Raw genomic sequence first — 21,572 nt, forward strand, 5'->3', positions numbered from 1 at the left:
TTTCACATCAAGCTGATGTGCCCTTTCCTCCTTGAGACGAATGACCGATCTTAAGCGAGATAGTGCTGTCTGCCAGAATAGCCTTGCTACGAATCTGTACTAATCATCAGAACCAGGAAGCTGCCTAAAGTCTGCCAGACAAAACAAATCAAATTGTTTGCCTGGTTTAAACCAAATGGTCACAGTACGTTATTGTGGAGATTAATATTGTTGTCTGTCTTGTCATTACCCAGGGGGCATTTGTTGTTTGCCTTCTGGTCTCTTGTGCCACTTGAAGTCCATATTGGTGGATATTAGGGAGGGTAGGTTGTGCAGGAATGAACTTTGAACACCTTCTCGGTAGTTATTAACCGACTCTGTACAGATCCGTCCAATAAGAGCGAAACCAATAACTGCATTTCCCTGATTTTCCAGCACCGAGCCAAACTCTTTACTTGCACAGACTCAGTAATGTCCGTCATTTATTCTCTTTCCTCTCCAAAATAGAGTAGCGTGATGATGGCACTGTGACGAATATGTTTTATGGTCATTTGTACGCCACCCAAATTGCCCACAACGGTCCTGAGATTTGAGCGGGTGACGCTCGCCACTCAATGCCCATGAACGATTGCACTGGTTTTGCACATATCTTCATCTGGCCTTGCAGTCCCTCGTGGCCTCAAATACCTGGTGTAAACAAGCCTTATGTGCCCACTGTACATCGATTGGATGGAGGTGTATTGAACAACAACAGCAATGTTTCTTCTGTGAACATTGTTGCTTTATGCAACTTCTTTGGCTAGAAGACCATGCAAGGAGTTTATAGATCTATATAATATTCTCCATGGGTGATTCTGTGAGTCTGTCTGGGGGAGTTGCTATACCTGGTCTGGGAGGGGCTCCAAAAACAAATATCCACCATTTTGTTTACTCGCATAGCTTTGAGGCCTCTTTTGTTAGGCCGGTGGTGTCTTGCTCTCTCTCTCTCTCACAGTTTTATTTCAACTCTAATTCGATATCTCATTTCATTTTTCACAATCACTAACATGGTTTTAGACTGTTGAAAAAAACGTGAATAAAATTCAATGAAAGTTACCATTTAAAGAACGAAATGCATTTTCAAAGGCCTATAATATAAAGACCATTGAGACTTTCTCACAGCTTTATCTCGACTCTAATTCACCATCTGATTTCATTTTTATTGATGGTTTAAGACTCCGTTTCAGAAATAATTGAGAAAATTCACGTACACACGAGAAATTGCTGAGACATTTTAGAAATTTGTGGCACGGTATATCATACACCGCCTAAAATAACAGACGGGAAAATGCCGAGATATATTTAAAATGTTAACATGGTTTTAAACTTGGTTGAAAACAAACGGGAATAAAATCCGATGAAAGTTACCGTTTATAGAACGAAATGCATTTTCAAAGGCCTACAACATAAAGACCATTGAGACCCTCTCACGGCTTTATCTCGACTCTAATTCACTATCTGATTTCATTTTTATCGATGGTTTTAGACTCGGTTTCCCCACTGACCCCCCCACCCCCCGCCCCCCCCCCCGTGTGTGTGACCCACTCCCTCATCTGTGTGTGACCCACTCCCCCGTGTGTGACCCACTCCCCTGTGTGTGACCCACTCCCCCCCCACCGCCCCCCCCCCCCATGTGTGTGTGCGACCAACTCCCCCCCCCTCCCCGTGTGTGTGACCCACTCTCCCCCATGTGTGTGTGTCACCAACTCTCCCCTGTGTGTGTGTGTGACTCACTCTCCCCTGTGTGTGTTTGTGACCCACTCCCCCGTGTGTGACCCAGTGAATCTGCTAAATTGCCAGTAACCATATTGTAAAACGGAATGTGCAGCATTGAAATGAAGATGTCCAAATGTCACACACGTCCATGCCCGTGGGATTCCCATGGGTGACCCCACTAGTATATAATTGTAGTCAGCCTTTTCCCAGTTGCTCAGTTTGAATCTGGTGGGTCATCTCAAAGCGACCCTGATGGTCGACAGTTTCGGAAGCTCCTCTGTTGGATATGCATCTGAATGCCTGATACCGTACAGGTTGGGAGTCCAACACGGTCCAGCGTCACGCCGGTACACATCAGGTGACTCTGATCTAATTAGGACGAGCACCCTAAGTTACAGGACGCGGTCTTCTATGCGGAGTGGAGGCCGCAATCAATTATTCTCTCAATGGGTCTTTTAAAACACCAAATGAAACAGCCACCACAGCTGGAATTCACCCCTGCCAACAGGTATATTTATTGAGGTATAAATAGTGGCACTGGCAGACCACCTTTAGAGGCCATTTTCCCCGCAGAGCAGGGGTTGGCCTTTTTGGGCACCATGGTCCCCTTTTTGAAGCAATGTTTTACAGCCGGGTGCCCTTCCTGCCACCAACCCTGTTAGTCGCCTTTTGCGACACACAGGGAATTACCAGTGAACTGGTACTCAATTTGCCGACCTCGGAAGGATGACAGGCTGGGTCAACCCCCCTGGCGTTAATTCAGCGATCGACGACCGGGATTCGAACCCAGGATCCTAGGATCCCAAGCCGGCACCCGAACCGCTAAGCCAACACCAGGTATAAATAGTGGCACAGGGAAAGGAAAAAAACAACAACAACCCATCAATCAACAATTTTAAAAAAACAACCTTACCTCAATACTGAGCATACGCTCTAGCGAAACCAACGAACAGAGCTCATTAATTATCTACATCCTCACCTGGGCCTTTTGACATACCACATGAGATAGACAACAGATAGAGGTAGACAAGACATAAGAGAGTTGCAGGCAAACCCAATGCAGAGATGGTGGGGAGGGCTTTAGTTTATGGATGTTTTCATTAACGCGCAGTTTTGTGACTTTTCCTGGAATCTCGGCTTTGAATAACGTAGGCGAAATTTCAACCTTTTGTCTACCTGCTTGTGTCCCCACCACTCCACCGTCTTTATGTTACCCTTTTTGCCATCTGTCATCTTGCTCTTTCACGAGGCCATAGGTTTTGAATAAAAAACGCATCATGAATGAGGAAAAAGGCAAGGTCCTACTTCTTAAGACTATAAATTTATTGAGACTTGAGAAACGACTTTACTAAAGATGAATGTGATCGAGAGGTCGATTATGGAGACGTCAAAAGCTTACACGGCAGTGACCAAACACTGTTTTTTCGCTAAGGTCATCAAAAGCCAAATAATGGAAACAGGAACCCGCAACACTAATTTTAGTAACTAGTGTCAGAGCTAGTTTTTGCAGGTTTTCAGTTTCAGAGCTACTCGTTTTAAAATGCATTGTAAAAATTGGTTTTCTATTGGAGAGATTGTTTTTTGTACACCATTGTCTTCTAAAACCTGTTTGAAGGATTTGCTTTCAATTCTCTCTTTAAAAGTGCCCTACCGTCTTGGGTTGAGGGTAGTGAAGGATTGATAATGTACTGGTCACAACATTGTTTGTAAAACAAGACCGAAAGTCTAACAGCGGCCTAGCCGGGCTTGTTTGATACTTTCGTTGAAGAGGATAGTAAGACTTGGTGGAGATACCAGTTAGCAAATTATGTAAATATTTAATTATTTTGAAGTACTGCAAGTCTCTAATCTGTCCGTCACCATGGAAATGAAGAGATTGTATTGAGACACTAGTTTATTCTATATGTTTCGAGTCAACAATGAACCAACCATACACCGCTTAAATCCATCAACCTTGCAGTCCCGACAAAGGGATTGCAGTGTTGCGATTATATTTACTATATGAGTATTATGACTATTATTGTTACGAAAACGATACTACTGTATTAAGAAACTTGGGCTAATTTGTCCGAAGCGGCCTGAAGGTGAAGCATGAATGAAGCGAACGCCTATACATACCATGTCGTTGGAAGACCTGTAACGCCGATGCTTTCAATATTTAATGGTCATTTTAAAAATCGGTTGTTTGTCTTTCACACTGAATGAAAAACTTAAAGGTAGATCATGGCGATTGTGATATATGAGTGGTTCGACGATATGTTCGGCCTGAATGGCATATAAATCAAAATGGTGGTGCATGGAGTCAGCTGTCGTATGCCGTAATGACATCACAGATGTAATCACATCACATGACCCTTGTCATGTGACCAGATCCTCAGCTCTGATTGGTTTACGTATGTGAGGGACATACATACGGACAGACAAACACTGTTCTAGACAGCTTTGCCCTATGGGCTACACCGTAAAAAGAATAAATAAATAAATCTATATATATATAAAGTGTATATACCCATATATATTTATACATTCCTGTTTCTTCCTGTTTACTTCCTGTTTCTTAAAATCTATAAACAGTCACGTGAAAAAGTAAGTACATCCCATGTAAAGTTTTGACTTTTTCAACATATTTCAACATACAGCTATTTGATCTTCATTTCAACAATATTGATAGATAAAGGTGATATAATATAACAAATATCATGGAACATTTACATTTTGTAGTCCATTGTATAATTTAAATAAACATAAATGCAAATTTCGCATGTGGAAAAAGTAAGTAAACCCTTGGCTCTAATAGGTGGTATTGCCCCCTTTGGCAGAAACAACCTCAAGTAGGCGTTTCTTATAACTGTCTACCAGTCTCTGACATCGATTGGGAGAAATTTTTGCCCACTCCTCCATGCAGAATTTTTTCAACTGTGTGATGTTTAAGGGGTTTCTTGCATGCACACACAAAAAAAAAAAAACACCTTTAGAGGCCATTTTTCCCCGCAAGCGGGGGTTGGCCTTTTTTGGGGACCGTGGTTGTTGTTGTTTTTTGGTCCCCTTTTTGAAGCAATGTTTTACGGCCGGATGCCCTTCCTGCCGCCAACCCTTTTTGTCACCTTTTTACGACAAACAGGGATTTACCAGTGAACTGGTACTCAATTTACCGACCTCGGAAGGATGACAGGCTGAGTCAACCCCCCTGGCGTTAATTCAGCGATCGACCGGGATTCGAACCCAGGATCCTAGGATCCTAAGCTGGCACCCTAGCCGCTAGCCCAACACCAGGCTTGCACCAACACCAGGCACCTAGGTTTCTTGCATGCACAGCTCGTTTCAAATCCCCCCACAACATCTCGATGGGATTTAGATCCAGGCTTTGACTTTGCCATTCCAGAACCCTCCATTTCTTTCTTTTCAGCCATTCTTTTGTGGATTTACTGGTATGCTTAGGGTCATTGTCATGTTTAAGGTCCACCTTCGGTTGAGCTTCAGCTTTCCGAAAGATGGCCTCACATTATCCTCAAGCCCCCTCTGGTACAATGAAGAATTCATAGTGGATTATATGATGGTGAGCTGCCCAGGCCCTGATGCAGCAAAGCTGCCCCAAACCATAATATTTCCACCACCATGCTTTACAGTTGGTATCAGGTTCTTGTGGTCAAATGCTGTATTTGGTTTTCGCCAAACATGTCTTCTGGTACTGTGTTAGGGTTAGCATTGAAATGAAGATGTCCAAATGTCACACACGTCCATGCCCGTGGGATTCCCACGGGTGACCCCACTAGTATATAATGGTAGTCAGTCTCGTCCCAGTTGCTCAGTTTGAATCTGGTGGGTCGTCTCAAAGTGACCCTGATGGTCGATAGTTTTGGAAGCTCCTCTCTTGGATATGCGTCTAAATGCCTGTTACCGTACAGGTTGGGTGTCCAAAACAGCCCAGCGTCACGCCGATACGTGTCAGGTGACTCAATCTAATTAGGACGAGCAACCTAAGTTACAGGACGCAATCTTCTATGCGGAGTGGAGGCCGCCACCAATTATTCTCTCAATGGTTCCTTTAAAACACCAAATGAAACAGCCACCACAGCTGAAATTTTGTCGTGATCGGTGTGGTTGTTAGAATTTAAGGCAATTTGCTATAACTCATGTGTGACCATACATTACTGATGGTGCTCTTTGTTCCAAATTAAATACACTTACCAATCAATCATAGATGAAGCAACATGCCAGGTATAATAAAACTTGAAGTACCTTTGAATGTTTAACTGTTAAAAAATGTACCTGAGTCGATATACCATTACGTATTGAGACTAGTCCCTTTGCACGTTTTATTTAGCAGCACATGTGTAGTTTCATGAACCCCTGTTAGCAGGCTTCTATTCCAGCCATCTATTTATTATGTACGCATGAATGGGAGGTGGTGCAAGGTTAAATTGGGGGAATTAAAATGGGGGTTGGGTAGTGATTACTTGAACAATTGGTGTGTGTAATAAATAGATGGCCCTAAACCGATTTCTAGTCTAATACATGAGGCTTCATGCCATCTCGACTGCTTTTCCTCACCTTTCGTTCCTTCACAGCTGCTGCCCAGCTCACCCTCACTGCCTCCCATAACCAGTTTCTACCTCTTTTTTTTCCTCCCTCTTTCCCTCTCCTCTGCTCGCTCTCTTTTTCTTTCCTCCCCCCAACCCACTGTCTCCCACAGCTCTCTTTTCAAATCTTCCAGCCCTTCATCTTGCTCATGCTTATTCTTGTTCTCTTCTCTTCTCTTTCTTACGCGACCATTTTCAAACTTCTGTTCATCTTCATTCTTTTTTTTGTGCTGTAGTCTTGACATTGCTTTTGCTAACCCACTCCCCCAGCCCCAATCCTCAAGTTGTTTTTTTACCCACAATTCCCTCTTCCTCCCTTGACCCTTTGCCACTCCGTCCCCCAAACCTTCAACATCCCATCTTGTCATTCTTCCTCATCTTCGATAGTCACCATCGATCTTTATTTCTGCTCTGTATTTGTCATTCCCACTGTATTCTGTCATCTGGCCACGCCCTCCCCAAACCCCAGCCACACCCCCTTTTTTCACCCCTTACCCCAGTGTTTGCTTGCAATTTTGTCTCCCATTTACTGTGCTTTTATTTTGTTTTTACATAATTTGAGTTCAGTTTTGGTTTCTTTCTGTGTCCCCCTTCCCCTCTTCTCCTATTTATTTTTCTTGTTCTTGTTCTTCTATTTCCTTTGTTTTTTTTTTTCTTTGGTTATTGTCCCATTGACTACTGGAACAGCAGAACGTACGAACCAACGGAATCAACAGCCGCAGCGTCAACAGTGAAAAGTCGGAACAAAGTTTGGAGCGTCTTTCAGACTGCGAGAGATCAGGGAAAGGTCTACAGTATTCACCGGTGAGTGTGGGGCCCCGAGTGCTGCCATCATTGGGACATTGGCACAAGTTGTTTTATTTTGCATGTAATTTTGGGGAAAGCACAATTGCTCATTTGATGCCATGTTCACCAGTGAGCTTTCTTAGTCTTTGGATTTGATTGCCGGCGATGTCACGTTTTTCAGTGAAACGCGGTGATTCTGGATTTGATTGCCGGCGATGTGACATTTTTAAGTGAAATGCGGTGATTCTGGATTTGATTGTCGGTGATGTCACATTTTTAAGTGAAACGCGGTGATTCTGGATTGGATTGCCGGCAATGTGACGTTTTTAAGTGAAATGCGGTGATTCTGGATTTGATTGCCGGCGGTCAAATTTTTAAGTGAAACACGGTGATTCTGGATTTGATTGCCGGCGATGTCACATTTTAAGTGAAACGCGGTGATTCTAGATTTTATTGCTGGCGATGTGGCGTTTTTAAGTGAAACGTGGGGATTTTGGATTTGATTGCCAACGATGTCACATTTTTACGTGAAACGCAGTGATTCTGGATTTGATTTCCGGCGATGTGACATTTTTAAATGAAATGCGGTGATTCTGGATTTGATTGCCGGCGATGGCACGTTTTTCAGTGAACCGCGGTGATTCTGGATTTGATTGCCGGTGATGTCACATTTTTAAATGAAATGCAGTGATTCTGGATTTGATTGCTGGCGATGTCACATTTTTAAGTGAAATGCAGTGATTCTGGATTTGATTGCTGATGATGTCACATTTTTAAATGAAATGCAGTGATTCTCGATTTGATTGCGGGCGATTTGACATTTTTAAATGAAATGCGGTGATTCTGGATTTGATTGCCGGTGATGTGACGTTTTTCAGTGAAATGCGGTGATTCTGGATTTGATTGCCGGCGATGTCACCTTTTTAAGTGAAACGCGGTGATTCTGGATTTGATTGCCGGCGGTCACATTTTTAAGTGAAACACAGTGATTCTGGATTTGATTGCTGGTGATGTCACGTTTTTAAGTGAAACGCGGTGATTCTGGATTTGATTGCCAGTGATGTCACATTTTAAAGTGAAACGCGGTGATTCTAGATTTGATTGCCGGCGGTCACATTTTTAAGTGAAACGCGGTGATTCTGGATTTGATTGCCGGCGATGTCACATTTTTAAGTGAAACGCAGTGATTCTGGATTTTATTGCTGGCGATGTGGCGTTTTTAAGCGAAACGCGGTGACTCTGGATTTGATTGCCAACTATGTCACATTTTTAAGTGAAACACAGTGATTCGGGATTTGATTGCCGGCGATGTCACATTTTTAAGTGAAACGCAGTGATTCTGGATTTGATTGCCGGCGATGTCACGTTTTTCAGTGAAATGCAGTGATTCTGGATTTGATTGCCGGCGATGTCACATTTTTAAATGAAATGCAGTGATTCTGGATTTGATTGCCGGCGATGTCGCATTTTTAAATGAAATGCAATGATTCTGGATTTGATAGCCGGTGATGCCACATTTATAAGTGTAACACGGTGATTCTGGATTTGATTGCCGGCAATGTGATGTTTTTAAGTGAAACGCGGTGATTCTGGATTTGATTGCCGGCGATGTCACATTTTTAAGTGAAACATGGTGATTCTGGATTTTATTGCTGGCGATGTGGCGTTTTTAAGTGAAACACGGTGATTCTGGATTTGATTGCCAATGATGTCACATTTTTCAGTGAAACGCAGTGATTCTGGATTTGATTGCCGGTGATGTCACATTTTTATGTGAAATGCAATGATTCTGGATTTTATTGCTGGCGATGTGACATTTTTAAGTGAAACGCAGTGTTTCTGGATTTGATTGCCGGCGATGTGACATTTTTAAATGAAATGCGGTGATTCTGGATTTGATTGCTGGCGATGTGATGTTTTTCAGTGAAATGCGGTTATTCTTGATTTGATTGCCGGTGATGTCACCTTTTTATGTGAATTGCGGTGATTCTGGATTTGATTGCTGGCGATGTCACATTTATCAGTGAAATGCAGTGATTCTGGATTTGATTGCTGGCAATGTCACGTTTTTAAGTGAAATGCGGTGATTCTGGATTTGATAGCCGGTGATGCCACATTTATAAGTGTAACACGGTGATTCTGTATTTGATTGCCGGCGATGTTACGTTTTTCAGTGAAAGGCAGTGATTCTGTATTTGATTGCCGGCGATGTCACGTTTTTAAGTGAAATGCAGTGATTCTGGATTTGATTGCTTGCGATGTCACATTTTAAGTGAAATGCAGTGATTCTGGATTTGATTGCCGGCGATGTCACGTGGATCTTTTTCTGTTTGCCACGTGGGACTTTTTCTATAGCACGTGGATCTTTTTCTCACTAAGATCTGTGCCAGATTGGTCTCGCATGTCGGCTGCATATAATATATTGTGGGTTCTTCTCAGTTTGTGTCCCATCTGGCACGAGTTGGGGTTATGACCTGCCAAGTCTGGTATTTCTGTCTGGCATGGCCTTTAAAAAATACAGTGATCTAAGTCTCATGGAGGAGCTCTCACTTAAATATATGTAGGACAAATTCATTAGTCGACACCAGTGTGCTATCTATTAATGGCAAGAACATTATCAGACAACAACATCAACCACCATTTCCACCTTTTTCAGGGGGTCGAATTATGGGGTCCTCTGATATACACGGATTTATCCATTGCATCAGTTTCACGCAAACCCAAACATTCTATATCTTTCTTGACATTTTCAATCCAAGACTTTTTAGTTTATCCTCTTGGTTTTCTTCCTTCTACCACGAGCTTTATTGCTTTGGTCAAAGCTTCACCTTTTGACCTTCGTTGCCAAGTACCAACCAAGTCTTCTCTGCCTAAGTTTTCTTCACTGGTATTGATTTTTAATCCCTTCTTGATTTCTGAGCTTGGAAAGTTTTGTTTCAGAGAATTGTGAGTTTTTAACTATTGTGTTTTTTTCATCCATCTATTGTGTCATTTGTTTTGTCATTTTGTCATGTCATTTTCAGGGAACCCAAATTTACATCCATCTATTGTGTCATTTTTGGTCATTTTGTCATGTCATTTTCAGGGAATCCAAATTTACATCCATCTATTTTTTTTTTTTTTTTTTTTTTTTTTTTTTTGTATACAATATCGAGGCTCGTGAAAGAGCGAACATTAATCACACAGAAAGACAAACCGACACATAAAACATATAACATAGGGAGCGGTAGACAAGATGGGGAGAGAGGGGGAAGGACACAAACACAACATTTGAGAGCAGGGACCGAGAGACATGGAGACATCGAGAGATCTGAGAGAGGGCGAGGGCTTTGGGGGGGGGGGGGGGCGTGGGAAGGGGGCAGTGGGAGAGGTATAAAACATATGGACACTGCCAGGACTTCCAGGAAAGAAGTTGGAATTTCAAACAAGGTGGATCTGGGGTGAATTAGCGGGGGTAGAAAAGATCAAGGTTTTGGATGGGGGAAGATAAGAGATGGTGGTGAACAGCTGTTTTAAAGACCTGGAGGGAGGAGTGGGATTGAAGGGAGTGAGGGAGTTTGTTCCAGAGGCGGGAGAAAAGAGGAATCAAAGAGTGAAGGTGAGCGGAGAGCCGAGATTTCGGCAGTTTAACCATCAGAGGGTTGCTGGCAGATCTTGTGCGACCTGTAGGAATATTTGGGGGACAGAGCACAGAGAGAGCTGGGGGTGCAAGGCCGGAGAGGAGTCGGTAGAAGACAGAAAGACCACCTACCTGCCTGCGGTGAGTGAGTGAAAGGCCCTCAGAGATAGCTTCATCGCGGGAGATTCCAATAATTCTGAAAGCTTTGGTTTCAACAGCGTGAAGCCGAGCTAGGTGTGAGGCAGGAGCACCGGCCCATAGGGGAGAACAGTATTCCATTGAGCTGCGGATGAAAGCCTTGTATGTGGTGAGGAGCTCAGGTGTGCCGAGGAAGGACTTCGCACGACGGAGGATGCCCAGTCGGCGACTGGCTTTGGAGGCCAGCTTGGAAATGTGGTTTTCCCAATAAAGATCATGGCAGATAGTGAGACCCAAAATCTTGAGCGACAGAACTTCTTGGAGAGGATTGTTGAGAAAGTAGATGGGAGGGTTGTCCAGTCGATCTTTTCGGAGAGACATAGTAAGAGTGTGAGATTTGTCAGGATTGAAAGACATGTTCCACTTGTTTGACCAGTCTGTGATTTTGTCCAGGTCTTCAGAGAGTGAGGAGGCAGCAGACTGCCGATCTGAGGGAAGAGGAATGGAGCGGCAGAGAGTGGAGTCATCAGCAAAGAGATAGAGAGGATTTTCGAGAGAGTCAGAGAGATCATTGATCATTGATATTGTGTCATTTATCCCTGGTGTTGGGCTAGCGGCTAGGGTGCCAGCTTAGGATCCCTAGGATCCTGGGTTCGAATCCCGGTCGATCGCTGAATTAACGCCAGGGGGGTTGACTCAGCCTGTCATCCTTCCAAGGTCGGCAAATTGAGTACCAGTTCACTGGTAATTCCCTGTTTGTCGTAAAAAGGCGACAAAAAGGGTTGGCAGCAGGAAGGGCATCCGGCTGTAAAACATTGCTTCAAAAAGGGGACCAAAAAACAACAACAACCACGGTCCCCGAAAAAGGCCAACCCCCGCTTGCGGGGAAAAATGGCCTCGAAAGGTGTTTTTTTTTTTTTTTTTAATTGTCATTTTATTGTTTTTTGTCATTTTGTCATGTCATTTTCAGGGAATCCAAATTTACATCCATCTATTGTGTCATTTTTTGTCATTTTGTCTAGTCATTTTCAGGGAATCCAAATTTACATCCATCTATTGTCATTTTTTTGTCATTTTGTCAGGTCATTTTCAGGGAATCCAAATTTACATCCATCTATTGTGTCATTTTTTTGTCATTTTGTCATGTCATTTTCATTTGCCAAATTGAGAGGCAAAGTTTTGCTAAACTGCAATTCGTGTCCTGATTCATGTTTTAAATTTAAAGTGTTCAAAAATATGAAAATGGCCATAGAGGCGGAGAGGTTCATGTCGATGAAGAACATTGTTGCTGTCATAAGATAACATGATAATGCTTTGAGTTACTTTGGCCAACATCCTGTTGATTAATAGTTTTATTTATCTTCGGACCTCTTTTGTTTCTTTTCTTTTTTGTATACAGAGTCGAGGCTCGTGTAAGAGCTAACACATTAAACATGAAAACATGCACGGACACATAAAACATACAATAAAGGCAGGGGAGAGAGAGGAAAGCACACAAGCACAACAACAGTAGAGAACAGGGACGTCGGTAGATCTGTGGAAGGGAGAGGGTTGGGGAAGGAGGGGAGGTGGTACACAGTTTAAAGCAAATGAACACTACTAGGAACTTCAGGAATGAAGTTGGAGACTGAAAGAGGTGGATTTGGGGTGTATTAATGGGGGTAGAAAAGATCAAGGTTTTGGATGGGAGAAGATAAGAGATGGTGGTGAACAGCTGTTTTAAAGACCTGGAGGGAGGAGTGGGATTGAAGAGAGTGAGGGAGTTTGTTCCAGAGGCAGGAGAAAAGAGGAATGAAGGAGTGAAGGTGAGCAGAGAGTCTTGATTTTTGCAGTTTGACCATAAGAGGGTTGCTGGCAGATCTTGTGCGACCTGTATGAATATTTGGGGGACAGAGCACAGAGAGAACTGGGGGAGCAAGGCCGGAGAGGAGTCGGTAGAAGACAGAAAGACCACCAACCTGCCTGCGGTGGGTGAGTGAAAGGCCCTCAGAATCTGCTTCATCACGGGAGATTCCAATGTTTCTGAAAGCTTTTTACATATTTTATATTTACTCTGTGCACGTAGCACAAAGCGGGGTTAAGCAATTGGTTCAATCTGTCTGTCAGTTTATCTGTTTGTCTGCAGACGTTGGTTGATGATCAAGGAACAATTTCATTGCAATTCAATTTAATGTTTATATATATATATATATATACAGTATATATATATATATATATATATATATATATATATATATATATATATATATATATATATATATATATATATATATATATATATATATATATATTGTTACGGACCGCGGTTAAAGATGTTATATTTGCCGAGCGGAGGCTCCGCGAACCGAACAGTTATTCCCCAACTAAAACCCGATTCACCCAGACGTTGGCCAAATCGCGCTATGCCAAATCAATGATAGAAAGGACACGACGACTGGGATAGATGAAACGACGCAAGGGGTACAGCTCTCAAGACCTCCGGAGGAGGGTATAATTACAGTGGTGGAGAAAAGGGGGTAGATTACAAGGCAGAGTGAGGTAAAGACACAGAAGAGATGGGCACTTAAATACAATCTTATCTTTCCCGGACAGACCACGGACAAATGGACAAGGTAGACTCACACGGGGATTGATGGCGGGAATGGGCAGGTCGGTCGATGGCACAAGGTGCACCTTGGCTCGGAGACAGGATAAAGCACGGTTCAAAAGATGCAGGGAGGTCTCACAGCGCTCGGAGGTGGTCTTGCTTGCTCCAAGCTCAGCGCGCATCTGACGTCACCTCCCTCTCACTGCACATGCTCAGCGGGGAGTGACACGCCCTCGGCTGGTTGGTTCCACCCCACTGGGGCCGGTCCGCCGCTTCCATTGGGTGCGGGGGTTACCGGGCTCCGCCCTTGACGAGGAGCCGACAGGGAGCCCCTGTTTGGTAACCCCGTCGAGCACATGTCCGATGGCGGCTCGTTGGGAAGGCCTGGTGCCCTCCCACCACCCCTACCAACCAAGCCGGAGTGAGGACGCGCACTCCCTGCGCTCGTTGTTGTTGTTGTTGTTGTTGTTGTTGTTGTTGAACTGTAAGGAAGAGCTGCGGGGAGGTATTGGGAGGTCCTAAACTTCCTAACGGTGCCATACAATCACATTCTGGTGCAACGAAGGGTCAGAATTAATGGAAACGAATCCTTAACTGACATAGACTAAGAATAACTAGCAAGATGTCCTATAGTTGTCTTACATGAGATGCGGTGAACCTGGATGCGACATTTAATGGGGGAAATAGGGGGAGGTCGGGTCTACAGAGTGTTGTTTACAGAAAATGGGACTAGGGAATGGGGGATTGGGGAGAGTTGGGAAGTATTGAGGAAATAGGGGAATATTTACAAGCGGATATGGATGGATGCAAATCCCATATCCGCAACACTGCACCCTTCTCGACCTCGGGGCGGCCCGACCCGATAAATTTTTACCTACTTTAGTGTGGCACTCAGATGTAGTTCCCTCTACTATTAACTCAACCCTGAGTGCGACAGTTTTACAGATGTTCACAAATGAGTAAATATGTCCCCCTGCGACGTTGCACCCTTCTCCTAACAGAAACAGACCCACAGGATAACCGAATCGCGGAAAGCATCCTCAAACTAAACATACAGCCGGTAGGGAGCATCATTTATACAAGACTACACTGATATTTACACTACGATCCAGGACCTGTTCTTTGAGGAACACATGCAGATGTTATGCATAGGGAGAGCACGCATGCCAGCATCGATACACCAACCCACGAGTGCCCTGTGGCCCTACGGCCTTTAATAATGTGCAGAGCACCCCGTCCAAGCACCAAAAGCACCACCCCATAATGCACAGTCAGCAACATCCGGTGCACCAATAAAGTGTTCAATAACAATGCACCATCAAGTGTCCATGGTCACCGGTGGTGTCGCAGCCGGCCGATGTTCTGCCGCTGGTCTTGCCTTCATGGAGTGCACTTGGCCTTCTGGCTTCTTTAGAAATAAAGAAAGGTGCCAACCGCATCCATTTCTTAATTGTGGCCGTCAGGGGGCCAACTAAAAGTGGTTCACCTGTATGGCATAGGTGCCACGTTGACCCAGGTCCATCCACGGGTGGTGCTTGACCGCAAAAGAACTGCGGTCCATTGTGGGCGGCCACAAAAATTGCGGTCCATATGGTGTATCGATCCAGGCAGCAAGCAGCGGAAGTACAGGCCCACAACTGCGGAGCCAGCACCTCTCTCTCCTCTCTCTCTGCCCCAAAGCCAGATCCTCGGAGGTGGGAGACAAAAGAAGACAAGTGAGTAAGGTGGTAAGGGCGCAAAAGTGCACGCAATACAAGGTAATGCACACTGGGGGCACATGGGAACCAGGTGAGACAGGTACGTTCCTACCGTACGCCCCCCCCCCCCAACCAGGTAACCTACATTGCCCCTCCCTTACCCCTTACTGTATCCACAAAACACAACACTACCCATAAACATCTACTTTACACATCAACAAACGTCCCTACTGTCTTCCCCGTTCCTCCCATAAACCAAATTCGTCTTCTCTCCCTCCTAACCAATCAAATTTGCCATTTCCAACTCTCATCAAAATTTGCCATCTCCAACTCAACATCAAAATTTGCCATCACCAATTCATCATCAGTCCCTCCTAAGGAGGGAGAGATGGAATCACCCCAATGTCTCATCCACGTCGTGATGCGTCTCACAAATCCAAACAGCAATTCTCATTTCCTGCAACACAAAACAAAGAAAACACAGGTGTGGAGTCATCATCATCACCTCAGGTAAGTGGCTGCGTATGGTGCGACAGGTTCATCAATCCTAACTATCTATCTATAATTCCAGCAATCTCTGTGTGTATGTTTGTATGTTTGTATGTTTGTATGTTTGTATGTTTGTATGTTTGTATGTATGTTTGTCTGTGACCGCTGTTTCTCGACAACTACCGGTCCGATATACTTGAAACTTGCCAGGTATATTGCTGGGGACCCGAGGATGTGCCTTTTCAAGGTTTGAAATTAATCGGACAAGCAGTTACCGAGCTATGTCCAAAAAACGATTCAACCAATCAGAGAGCAGCGAGCTATCACGTGTGCCGAACGTGGCGAACAGACTCTGCCTCGGACGGCACATTTGAGAGCGTATTCATTTATTTCACGTTTGCAAACTATGTTGGCGCTATGTTGGCGTTAAACTATGTTTTAAAACTAATAAAAACTAATTTGCGATTCATCGTAACTGCGATATACGACCTTCCGGAGCTCCCGTGAGAGCGTGCGCCATTACGGATAGTAATTCAATTAAAAACATAAAAACATTGTCCCAATTCAGTCAGAGCGAAGGGCGTTGTTTTAAGCGAAGAGCGTTTTATTTTTCCCCTTAAATTCAGTCGCCGGACGGTGAAAGCTTTTTTTTGGGGGCAGCTACTGGCAGCGACGTACGGCCAATCACAGGACACGTTGTTGTGTCGACGTGCCGTGTTGTTTTCCCTCGCGGTTTGGAATGTTTTTCCTTTTCATTTCTTTTCTCTTCCTTACGGAAGTACGGGCATTTCCTTAAATTTGCGATTCTTTCGCTTTCCTGCGCGTTTGGGCACACTATGGCGATTTCTTTACCAAACTCCGAAGCCGTTCGCTTTGGACCAAACCATTTCATGTAAATAGAGGGGGGGGATTGTCACCGTACTCGCAAGCCGTTCGCTTTGGACCAAACCATTTCATGTAAATAGAGGGGGGGGATATAATTTTAGATATAGATATAGTACGGGCATGCCCTAGTTTCCTAAATGACATTAACACACTTTACACTACCCGGGGTCTTTCCCTGCCAATCCATTGGCCAACTTACACTATGGGTTCTAAAAACCAATTCCCATTGACCAAACTGTGGTGCTTCTCAATTTGGGGTCTCACTCCCCCGATTCATCTCCCGGTGCCCTTGCACAATTTCTGGGCTGCGACGTGTAGCTCTCCCAGCAGGTCTACCCACCTGCACACCTCCACCACTGCAGTTGCCACCCGAGCTTACCTAGCTCCTCACCCTAACCTAACTAACTGGGGAAGGCCCCTCCTGGCTCTGTCACCCCACTCGGTGCCCTCTGGCACTGGGCTACCCGGGTCCGTCCTCCGGATCCTCGGGCCCCATCCACAACAACTACTACCGGCTCCCAGAGCCCACCTGCGGCCTCACCTGGCCGACATCCTCACAGTGGTGGAGTGCCCAAACCAACTACACACACTAACAGGCTACACGCCCAGCCATTTCCATAACACTAATGCACCCATCCAATCATCATTCTTCCACCCGCACCACAGATGCCAATATCCAACCACAATTTACCTATACCCTCTACCTAACACTTACACTACCCGCCCCGGGTATCCGTGATGGGGGTCCACTCTTCCCCCATCCACACCTTCGCACCACGCACACCACTCCATACCACTTACTCCAACTCTCTCCACACCACTCATTCTCTGCTCCATATATTCCACACACCTGTACTTGCACACCTGTGCTCTCATACTTGGTGCCGCCTGCACCCTTCTCTCCCCCAAGCGCATTCGCGCTGATCCACAACACTCACTACTCACCATGACACTCATCCGCAATGCTCTCATTCATCACTTGTACACTCACACACCTCGGAGCATTGCCTCACCGATGCCTCATTTGAAGCTGCTCACCAGCACTTCCATTCATACTGCATCATCTCATCTAACTACTCCCCTCTGGAACTTACGCTTCCCAGTCGTCCCTTACACTCAGCGCTCCCACGTCATTATCAAACACTAAGCTACTACGTCCCCACTACAGGTACCAGTCACTAACTAATCTTAACGTTACCTAAGGTCATCTCTCTAGTCCCTATCAATATAACCAAGCCCTCCCTGGCTCGGTTGTCATAGCCACCCCATAAACTATAGCGCATTTGCCCCCATTTGTGAGGGATGACAGAGTTGCCATCCCACCACATCGGGCATCTCCCACTACCAATTTTGCACATCAAATTTCAACAAATCAAAAATTTGCCAATCACTACCCATCATCTGCCAATCATTACTGCCAATCCTTTGCCAATCATCAAATTTTTTGCCTTTTTCTAATTTTGGGTCCAAAACACTAACCTCATCACCCGTCTACTTACTAGATCCTCTCGGTGCGCCAATTCACTTCTAAAGCTCGGCTTCGTACAGCCGAGCAATGAATGCGGGTTCTTTGGTGCCGGCGGCTGGATGCGTCCGACACTCGGTGCAGGGAAGGACGCTTACCCGGGCCGAGATCCCACGCACCACCTCGGCACGGAGCCATCCCATGGCCCGATCTCGACCTGCCGGAACGCCTCAACAAAAAGGGGTCGCCATGACGACCCTTCCTATCGAGCTGCCCGCTCCGCTTAATGGAGCACGGACGCGGCCGTTCAAAGCGCGGCCCGGCGTGGATCGCGTACGGCGGTTCTTTCGAAACCGCCGTGGTTCGGATCCCCGCTGGTCCTCGCGGCACGCGAAGCTGCCCGACGCGCACCGAGGGCCCGATTCGGCTATAAGTCGTTCTAACCTCTAACCCGGTTACCGTCGATGCCTCACCTGCATGCTTACACGCATACGCTACCCCTTTCTTGCTCATACATCCAGCCGTCTCCCTGCTCTTGGTCATTGCACCTTCTCTTACACACCCAGGTACACTCATTCCGCTCACAGACTTGGTCACACACCTGACCACCGAACACTTTGGCACACCGTTCGCACACCTCACCAACACACCTCTTTGCGCCCCCTCCTCGGTCACCTCCTCTGTGACAATCACAGGTGTGCTCTCACTCGCACACCCAACCACGTGCCTCACTACCAACTCAAGTGTGCATTCCCACACACGCTCTACCATTCCAGGTGTGCATCCTTCCATTCCAGGTGTACATCCTCTCTCACCTGCCACAACCAACTCACGCTCCGTGTCACTCTTACTACTCTCACCTCCACTCTGGACAGCACACTCACCCTTACTCTCGACAGCGCACTCTTTCCTCATGCACCTGTCCGTTACACACCTTTCTCACGCACACTCTTGCGCACACTCTCCCGTTACACCCTCTGTAACACTCACCACAGGCGTGCATTCTCCCTCACTCTTGACAGCGCACTCTTTCCCCATGCACCTGTCCGTTACACACCTTTCTCGCGCACACTCTCGTGCACACTCTCCCGTTACACCCTCTGTAACACTCACCACAGGCGTGCATTCTTCCGTTACATCCTCTGTAACACTCCTCACTACGCGCTTCCATGTGCTCCCTCGCACACGCGCTACGACCGACTCACTCTCGACAGCACACTCACTCCTTGGCGCGCACTTTTTCCTCACACACCCCAGAGTCGGACTTTCTCGCACACCTCCTTTTTCGCACACCAGACCTGTCGCACACTTCACCAACGGCCTCTCACGAACACCCGGGTCCATCTCGACCCCCAAGCTCATTAAATCACCTGGCGCATCATACGCACGACCATATTGGTCACCACTTACACCGGGTCCTCTTTCTCTTCGCTTCTCCTCCATCACCTGCGAATCCCTCATCCGGTTAATGAGCACATCATCACGATCCGAACACAGACTTTGGACCAATTCTTTTACTTCCTCTTTTATCTCTTTCTTATCCCCTCTCCGTTGCTTCTTAATTTCGCTCACCCCTTCTTCCACTTCTTCTAATTTCTGCTTCACCTCTTTTATTTCCCGGTGCGTCTCCTCAAGTTCGTCCTCTAAGGCTACCTTGACCGTTTCTATGTGCGTCCTCACCTGCCGGTCCTTAACCTCCATCACCTCTACCACCTTGTTCATTTTCCTCGTCAGGTCCTCATGTACCGTCTGACACTCTTTTTTAATTACCCCTACGTCCTTTTTCATCTCCTGTGTCGATTTTAAACCCTCTATTACCGCTGTGTTCTTCTTTACCTGGTCCCCCAACTCCTTTTGTCCCACTGTCAGCTGTTCTACTCCCAGCGTCAACTCCTCTATACCACCTTGCAATTTTACAGTCCCCTTTCTCACCTCCTTCTCCATGCGCTCCTCACAGTGCCTCACCTCCTCGCGCACTCCTCCGACCTCCTCACTCACACCTCTTCTGATCTCCCCTTTCATCTCCTCCATCTCTTTTGTAGATGCCACCCTCATCTGTCCCAATTCATCCCTCTGAGCATCCAATTTACTTTCTAACCCGATTTTCACCTCCTCTATCTGGTTCCCCATCTGTTCGATTTCCCGGGCAGATTGCTCCCCTATTTCCCGCAATTTGTCTTCCATCCTATTTTCTAACCCCATTAACCCATTTTTCACCCCCTCTATCTGATTCTCCTGGGCAGCCATTCTATTTTCCACCCCCGTTAACCCATGTTTCACCCCTTCTATCCCATTGTCTAACCCCTCAAATTTCTTGTCTAATCCCTTAAATTTGTTGTCTAGTCCCTCAAATTTGTTTCCTAATCCCTCTATTCTACTCCCTAACCCTCCGATCTGGGCCTCCATGTCCTCCCTCAATTTCTCGCTATTGGACCCCATGTCCTCCCTCAATTTCTCGCTATTGGACCCCATGTCCTCCCTTAATTGCTTGCCCATTCTTTGTTCCAATTGTTCGCTATTCTGGGCCAACAGGGCCCCTATTTGCGCCATGAGGACTTGCATGTCCATCGGCGGCACGGGTACAGCTACCGCAATCCCCTGCGCGGCGCCGACCTGTTGTTCGCGCTCCTCTTCCCCATGCCTAGCGCCGCCATTTTGCGAACCTGCCGCCCTCACTGCTTCGCTCTCCTCATGTCCCTCAATTTGGTCCTGGATCGACCCTGCCTCACTCTCCTCGACCGGAACCCAGCCGTCTTGATCTCCCATAGCGCCACTTTCAAAATTTGGGTTTTTGTAAAACAAAAGCAATTTCGGTACTTTATAATTTTGACCAAATTTTGTCTAGATGTTTTTTTAAAAAATTGGGTTCGGGCCTCGTATCTCACTCCCCGACACCAGTTGTTACGGACCGCGGTTAAAGATGTTATATTTGCCGAGCGGAGGCTCCGCGACCGAACAGTTATTCCCTGACTAAAACCCGATTCACCCAGACGTTGGCCAAATCGCGCTATGCCAAATCAATGATAGAAAGGACACGACGACTGGGATAGATGAAACGACGCAAGGGGTACAGTTCTCAAGACCTCCGGAGGAGGGTATAATTACAGTGGTGGAGAAAAGGGGGTAGATTACAAGGCAGAGTGAGGTAAAGACACAGAAGAGATGGGCACTTAAATACAATCTTATCATTTCCCGGACAGACCACGGACAAACGGACAAGGTAGACTCACACGGGGATTGATGGCGGGAATGGGCAGGTCGGTCGATGGCACAAGGTGCACCTTGGCTCGGGGACAGGATAAAGCACGGTTCAAAAGATTCAGGGAGGTCTCACAGCGCTCGGAGGTGGTCTTGCTTGCTCCAAGCTCAGCGCGCATCTGACGTCACCTCCCTCTCACTGCGCATGCTCAGCGGGGAGTGACACGCCCTCGGCTGGTTGGTTCCGCCCCACTGGGGCCGGTCCGCCGCTTCCATTGGGTGTGGGGGTTACCGGGCGCCACCCTTGACGAGGAGCCGACAGGGAGCCCCTGTTTGGTAACCCCGTCGAGCACATGTCCGATGGCGGCTCGTTGGGAAGGCCTGGTGCCCTCCC

The 21,572-nt window shown here is 46.2% G+C and overlaps 1 protein-coding gene across 5 annotated transcripts in view; it reads left to right on the top strand.

Moving 5' to 3' along the window:
• The window catches only part of LOC137427267 (uncharacterized), a 141,593-nt gene that overhangs the window by 50,534 nt on the left and 69,487 nt on the right, over nt 1-21,572 (top strand). For 4 of the 5 annotated variants that reach the window (XM_078778484.1, XM_078778482.1, XM_078778486.1 and 1 more), the window contains exon 7: nt 7,002-7,118. In XM_078778484.1, coding sequence (XP_078634610.1) covers nt 7,002-7,118 — 117 coding nt within the window. The remainder of the gene's footprint in view (nt 1-7,001; nt 7,119-21,572) is intronic. The other variant, XM_078778483.1, reaches the window with a different exon arrangement.

This window comes from Myxine glutinosa, chromosome 5 (assembly GCF_964187855.1).
Source record: "Myxine glutinosa chromosome 5, kmMyxGlut1.1, whole genome shotgun sequence".
NCBI lineage: Eukaryota > Metazoa > Chordata > Myxini > Myxiniformes > Myxinidae > Myxine > Myxine glutinosa.